The sequence below is a fragment of the Saccopteryx bilineata genome, chromosome 1 (assembly GCF_036850765.1).
Source record: "Saccopteryx bilineata isolate mSacBil1 chromosome 1, mSacBil1_pri_phased_curated, whole genome shotgun sequence".
NCBI lineage: Eukaryota > Metazoa > Chordata > Mammalia > Chiroptera > Emballonuridae > Saccopteryx > Saccopteryx bilineata.
In genome coordinates, this window is record NC_089490.1 from 400,291,496 (window position 1) to 400,298,261 (window position 6,766).

Genomic DNA, 6,766 nt, shown 5'->3' on the forward strand with positions numbered 1-6,766 from the left:
AGAACTTTGGATTCTCATCTAATTGTGATGGGGAGATGCCAGAGGGTTTTAGGCAAAAGTGTGACATGATCTGATTTATATGTTAAGAGAATTACTCAGTTTCCTGCTCTGTAAAATGGAGATAACAGTAGTACCTACCGCATAAGGTTGATATGAGAAAATGAAAGGGATTAAATTGGAGGATGAGTATAAGGGTCTTAGTTGGTGCCAGGCCAACACTAGGCTGTTTATTGAATATTGGCCATCATGATGACACAGAAGGGTGCTTTGAAGAATTCAGGGTGGGGCTGGGAGCTGAAGACAGTGAAGACCAGGAAGGTCACATGGCTCTCCAAGTAAGCAGGAGGCAGCAAGGGTCAGAAAGTAGCATAAAGCCAGGAAGAGGGCACTCAATCTTCAGGAAACATTGCAGAAGCATGTGCTAACTAAAAGAGGTGCTGATGAGATTTATGGGGGTCTAAGCTCTAGCGCCTTTTCCACTGTCCTGGTGCATAGCCATAGACACTGCAGGCTGCACATCTGGATACCACTGCCTGCCCCATCTGGCTTCTCCAAATCTAATAAGGTAGAGGATATGTATGGAAAAGAACACAGAATAGAAAAAAATAAATTCACCAAGACCAATGTTAGGGCACTAGTAATTTTAATAGCAACCCACCCAAGAAAAACTTAACAGTCATCTGCATGTGTAATAAGCCCTTCAACCCCACTCTCCAGCAAGCATTACTCAGCTGGCCACTACTGGAACCGCACGTGCCCAGTACAGTGCTTTTCCGTCAGCAGGCTGTTTGAAGGTTTAACTTTAAAAAAAGTTAGGAGCTGACTTTGTATCAATCAGGCAGGGGATGGAGAGAATGGGACACCAAGCGTGCAAATAGGCCAAAAGGTATAGAAAGCGAGAAACATCTCTGCTGGTAAGCTTTGCAGGTTGCAGGTTGAAGTACTGAGGCCCGAAAAGGCTCCACGCGCGAGCAAGGGGCCGTTTGTTATTAGCAAGGGTGTTGTGATGATGTCACTATCCCGCCATTCAATCGCCTGTCCTGTGCAAAGGGGAAACCTCAGGAGAGGTAGAGGGAGGCCAGCGGGGATTTTTCGAGCCAAGAGGTTCCCTCCATCCGCTGCGGGCAGAAAAGGCAACTGCGCTGTCACTTTCGGGGCCTGAAATCTGAGCTCAGTTACCACCGAGGCCTCGACGGTCTGAAAAGTTTCTGTCCCATTGGGTTCCCGCTGGAGGGCGCGAACTGCGCAGTGTCAAGTGTGCAGCAGACACGCCCCACTCTGGGCACCGCGACGCCTAAGAAGCATACGTCATTTCCGCCCTCGCTCTTCGCCAACTTGCTGGGGGTGGGGCCAAAGAAAGGCGCTCTACCTGGCGTCACTTCCGTTAAGCCTGGCGGCAACAACGGCAATATGGCTCTCAACGGCGCTGGTGAGGACTTGATCTGCGGGCGTCTGCGTCTGCGGGGTACGGGAGGCAGACTGCTTCGGCAAGAACCCCAGGTCCCTTGTGCCTTTCTTCCCCTAGAAGTCGACGATTGCTCCTGGGAGCCTCCGACTGAGGCGGAAACGAAAGTCCTGCAGGCGCGACGGGAGCGACAGGATCGCATCTCTGCGCTCATGGGCGACTACCTGCTGCGTGGTTACCGCATGCTGGGCGAGACGTGCACAGACTGCGGGGTGAGGAGAGACTGGAGATGTGGAATAGGGGATGGGACCACAGACTAGGCCGCACGGCCCTTCTCCAATCTCTCCTCTCTGGACTCCATTGCCCGGCGTCTCATCCCAGCCCCTTGTGCTTTCTGGTCTCTAGACGATCCTCCTCCAAAACAAACAGCGGAAAATCTACTGCGTGGCTTGTCAGGAGCTCGACTCAGACGTGGATAAAGATAATCCGGGTGAGGGGCTGAGTGTGCTTGGTGAAGCATGGTGATAGAGCCTGGAAACAGACTTGGGAGGTGACAGTGGCATCCTTGGGTGGGGCAGAGGTAAGTGCTTTCTCCTTTTAGCTCTATAGAGAAGCGTTCATTCAGTAAGAGCATTGAGCACCTCCTTCCTGCCAGACACCATGGAGAGTCCCAGCTCAATCAGGCATAGCCCTGACGGAAGAGATGAATCAAGGACATGAGTTAAATCTGATACAAAGAAGAAAATGAGTTGCCCTGTGGAGTGGCAGGGAAAGCATCACAAGCACAGAAAGAGCAGAGCAGTAGAAAGTAAGGAGGTGGTCCAGGGCTGCAGTGGGCTAGGCATCCTGACCTTTCACCCGATTTCTCCTCTTTCAGCTCTGAATGCCCAGGCTGCCCTCTCCCAAGCTCGGGAGCACCAGCTCGCCTCTGCCTTGGAGCCCCCGTCAGGCTCTCGGCCCACCCCTCAGCCCCCGGTACCCCGTCCAGAGCACTGTGAGGGAGCTGCAGCAGGGCTCAAGGCAGCCCAGGGGCCGCCCCCTCCTGCTGTGCCTCCAAATGCAGATGTTGTGGCCAGCACACAGGAGGCCCTCCTTCAGAAGCTGACCTGGGCCTCAGCTGAACTGGGCTCTAGCACCTCCGTGGAGACTAGCATCCAGCTGTGTAGCCTTATCCAGGCTTGTGCTGAAGCCCTGCGCAGCCTACAGCAGATGCAACATTAAGACATCCCCCCACCCCACCCCTGAGAAAAACCCTCTAGAAAAACTACTGTACCTCTTGTGTGGTTTGTTCTTTTCTTGGTTCTGAGTGTCCATGCCAGCCCCAGCTCCACATGCCTTTTTCCTGCTTTTGGTCCCTACCCTACCACTATCTGATCTCCTTGATGCCGTGAGACATGAGTTGGGCTTGTTTCTGCTCAGTGTCCCTGCCCAGAGGATGACAGGATGGGAGAAGACTGTGTGATCGTTGCTCCCTCAAAGGCAGGAACACGGGGGACGGACCTCTGCACACCTACCCAGCATCCTGAGCCTTCCAGTGCTCATTCCCCAGCCTTGAGTGGGACTGGGACTCCGATCTTCTTGGTAGCTTCTTTTCCTTCCCTTAAGCATCTTGACACCTTCATCCTTTCCCACTTCATGCTCAGCCCAGGTACTCAGACACTGACAGGGCGTCAGGTTGCCCGTTAGGGACCAAATATGGATTTTCTCATCTCCTGACCCCCACTTTTAGATCTTTTTCCTTGGGAGTTATAATTAGAATAATTAAACCCAGTGTTGGGGAGAGAGCATAAAGAACTGTGAAGGAACTGTGCTTGCCACTTTTGGTCTCTTCCCTCCCCAAGCTTTCTGTCGCCCTTCTGTCTGTGACCATTCCCGTTACTCAGCTTTCCGCGACACCAGGCGACTTGGTCCCACAGCTCTTGCCCTTTTAAGAGAGGCCCCGCCCATGCGGAGGGGGCGGGGCGGAGTCGGAAGCATCCTGGAAGGAACAAAGCGCGGCCTGCGGGCGGCGGCTAGGCTCGGCCGGTGGGGCCTGGGGGTGCGGGGCCTGCGGGCGGCAGTCGGGGCGGAGCGTTGGAGGGAAGGAGGCGGCTTCGTCCGCGCCGACCCGGCCATGAATGGGCTGCCTTCGGCCGAGGCACCAGGCGGCGCGGGCTGCGCGCTGGCTGGACTCCCGCCGCTGCCGCGCGGCCTCAGCGGTCTCCTTAATGCGAGCGGGGGCTCGTGGCGGGAGCTGGAGCGCATCTACAGCCAGCGCAGCCGCATCCACGACGAGCTGAGCCGTGCGGCCCGCGTCCCTGAAGGGCCCCGCGGCGCCACAGGCGCCACCAACGCCGAACCTGCCGCCGGTGTCCCCCGCCCGCGTCGTCCTGTCAACCTCGACTCGGCATTAGCGGCGCTGCGCAAGGAGATGGTGAGTAGCTGGGCCCCGGGCCAGGGGTTGGAGGGGGTGCTGCTGCCCAGCATGGGAGGCCCGAGATGAGGCGGAGCAAAGAGGCTCGGAACCGGGAACGCGCGGCCTAGGTGTCAGAACATGCAGAAGCTGTTGGGTCAGAAGGGATGTAGTGACAGTAATTACAGTTAGCACTTATCGTGTCTTATTTCATTCCATCCTGCTGGATGAACGTTATCCCCTTTTTACAGATGTGGGTTAGTGACTTGCCTGAAGATTCACAGCTTGCAGGTGGTGTCTATGTCCACGAAAACTTGTGCTTAGAAAGTGTGGGAAAATTGGCTAGGATTTTGGCTTGGGTTGGGGTGGCCTGGACCCCAACTCCAGCCCACCCTCAGTCTTTTGCAGGTGGGCTTGCGGCAGCTGGACATGTCCCTGCTGTGCCAGCTGTGGGGCCTGTATGAGTCAATCCAGGACTACAAGCATCTGTGCCAAGACTTGAGCCTGTGCCAGGACCTGTCTTCCTCCCTGCATTCAGACAGCTCCTACCTACCTGACGCTGGCCTATCTGATGACGACGAACCTCCTGATGCCAGCCTGCCCCCGGACCCACCACCCCTCACTGTGCCCCAGACGCACAATGCCCGTGATCAGTGGCTGCAAGATGCCTTCCATATCAACCTTTGACGAGCTAGGGGGGAGGGGCATGTCCCTCTGCAAAAGCTCAGAGATTCACCCCTCAGCAAGTACTTAAGACTACAGTGCCTGCTTTCCCCCTTACCACCTCACCCCGCAGGAGGGCAAGGCCAGGGCCCCTCAGAGGCAGAACTGCTAACCCCCTTCTCCTGTTTGGATTAGCTGGCCCTGGGGCAGGCACCCGGGTTATAGCCTCTGCCCATGGCATTGGACCTCCACTTCTTCCACATGTGTGCACCCCAGCTTGGCCAACCTTCAGCCTGGCAGTGGGGCCCAAAGCATCTTGCACTCCCCCTGGCATCTCTGGAATTGGGATGAGTGCCTATGTCCCATCTCCTTTTCACCTTTTGCTGTGTTGGCAGCTGCTGGCTCAGGGGCATCCCCCCTCTGGTCCCTGGGTTCCATTGTTCCAGGACCCGTTCTTGCACCCACCCACAGCCAGGAGGGCCAGAGCTCCGTGCTGGATATTTAAGTTTAGGGGCCAGCCTCCTAGGCACGTAGATAAATAAATACTCAAGCGTTCCAATGTTCATGACTGCTTGGCTCTGGGGCGGGAAGAAAATGTTTCTGGCACTTGCGGCCCCGCGCTCTGCCGGTAGGTGGCGTCGAGGCCCTGAGTGGAAAAAAGGCTTGGCGGTGGCGGGGCGTGAATCTATTCCCCGCCGGCTTGCGGAGCGTTCCAAGCTGGCTCAACCTGCTCCCGTGGTTGAGTGTTTGCGAGCGAGTCACTTCCCCTCTCTGGCCGGAGGCTCCTTCCCCATCTTGCTTTGGGCTTTCCTGAAAGGAAGGAGAAGGAGCCGCCCATTTTGAGGAGAGAAACTTTCCGCCCCAAGTTGGGGCAGCACAGGAAATGGGTGGGCCCGAGCTCGTGGGCGAAGGGGCCTCTCGGCGGGAGAGGGGAAGGTGCCTCCAGAAAGGGCCTGGGAGTTATGGAGTGCCCTGTGGGTGGGAGGAAAGAGTTGCAGAGGTAGGAGGTGAATTCGCCGCCCCCCAGGCCTCCCAGAGGCCAGAGAAAACCGGAAGGAGAGATGGCTGCAGGGCTCCAGGCTTTGCAACCGGGCGGTTAGGGGTGATTGGGGTCCCAGACACCCCCCCATTCCTCAGTCATACAGGCCTGGACCCGCCCCACAGCTCTTGGGAGCTGAGGGCTCTAAGCACAAGGTTTTCTCTTACAGAGGAAAAGGAGGACCACGCTGCTTCACACTGGGTGTGAAGCCTGGTTGTCAACCCCACCAGGGGAAGCCTGTGCGTTTGGGGACGGTGGGTGATCATTCTTTCACACCTGCACACAAGCATCCGCACGAATTCCAAGACAGACAAAGGGGAGGAGAGGGGACCTTGAAGTCGCACACTTAGGCTTTTGGGTTGCTCATACCCGCGCCCTGCTTAGTTACTTGCCTCCTGGAGACAGCTCAGCTGGTACTCCAGGCAGAGATGTACTGCTCAAGCTGAATAGCGTCAGGCTTCGGTCCATTGCCAAACTTTGCAGAGCTGGCAGGGAGGGAAAAGGCTGGTGTGCTGCCCTAGGATGTTCTCTAACCCTGGGCCTGACACCTGCACCTCATTACCATGCAGGGCGGGCTGGTAGGCCTGGGCTCTAGTCTAGGTGTGAACTGAGTAGCTAACGCCCAAGGCAGACTTCTCAGGGGAGGGAGAGGAAAAATACACACTGCCCTGTTGGTGATAACGGGTTCTACTTTATGAACCTCGCAAAATCAGCCAGGCTCCGTACTCAATGTAGGGTTTCCAAGTACAAATACAAATTTCCAGGGTTTCATTCTCTCAATTTTTCTGTAAAAGGTGGAACTATAATATAATTATCCCTACTTAACAGAGGTAGAAACTGAGGCCCAGAGTGGTAGTGCTTTGCCCAAGGTCACACACTTGTAAGAAGTCTGGATTGGAACCACCAGCTGCTTGTGAAATGTTGGGACTGTCCTCCCACTTGGCAGCTGAGGAGTCAGGTTCTGAGACTGGCAAATGGGTGCTGTCCACAGGTAGAGCCACCTAGGTGGGTACCTGACTGCTCCTTCCTGCTCTGGTTAAGAAGTGGTGGCAACAGGAGTCTGCCAGCCCAGTGCTGAGGACGGTGGGCTGTCGCTCACATTCGCACTGTGATCCTGAGCTAGTCTCTTTCTTTTCTGGGTCTCTGTTTCCCAGCCTGTGAAATGGGGCCACCAGCGTACCCCGCAAGGCTGCGGGCAGAAAGGAAGGCGGCCCTGGCAGCACTTGCGAGGGCGGCACCAAGTTGCTGGTTGTCCTCTCCCTGGCAA

At 56.1% G+C, this 6,766-nt stretch overlaps 2 protein-coding genes across 3 annotated transcripts; both read left to right on the forward strand.

Moving 5' to 3' along the window:
* The first annotated feature begins 1,328 nt into the window (after window positions 1–1,328).
* ZNRD2 (zinc ribbon domain containing 2) lies at window positions 1,329–2,682 on the forward strand. 2 transcript variants are annotated; one of them, XM_066252029.1, is made up of 4 exons: window positions 1,329–1,429; window positions 1,526–1,677; window positions 1,811–1,895; window positions 2,283–2,682. In XM_066252029.1, the coding sequence occupies exons 1-4, from the start codon at window positions 1,411–1,413 to the stop codon at window positions 2,624–2,626; spliced, it is 600 nt and encodes a 199-aa protein (XP_066108126.1). In that variant the 5' UTR covers window positions 1,329–1,410; the 3' UTR covers window positions 2,627–2,682. The 2 variants fall into 2 exon arrangements, with proteins under 2 accessions (XP_066108126.1, XP_066108124.1); XM_066252027.1 differs by having other exon boundaries at window positions 1,396–1,677.
* A 10-nt stretch (window positions 2,683–2,692) lies between these two features.
* On the forward strand, window positions 2,693–5,019 carry FAM89B (family with sequence similarity 89 member B). The gene is made up of 2 exons (XM_066252026.1): window positions 2,693–3,818; window positions 4,206–5,019. The coding sequence occupies exons 1-2, from the start codon at window positions 3,351–3,353 to the stop codon at window positions 4,482–4,484; spliced, it is 747 nt and encodes a 248-aa protein (XP_066108123.1). The 5' UTR covers window positions 2,693–3,350; the 3' UTR covers window positions 4,485–5,019.
* Window positions 5,020–6,766: the final 1,747 nt, after the last annotated feature.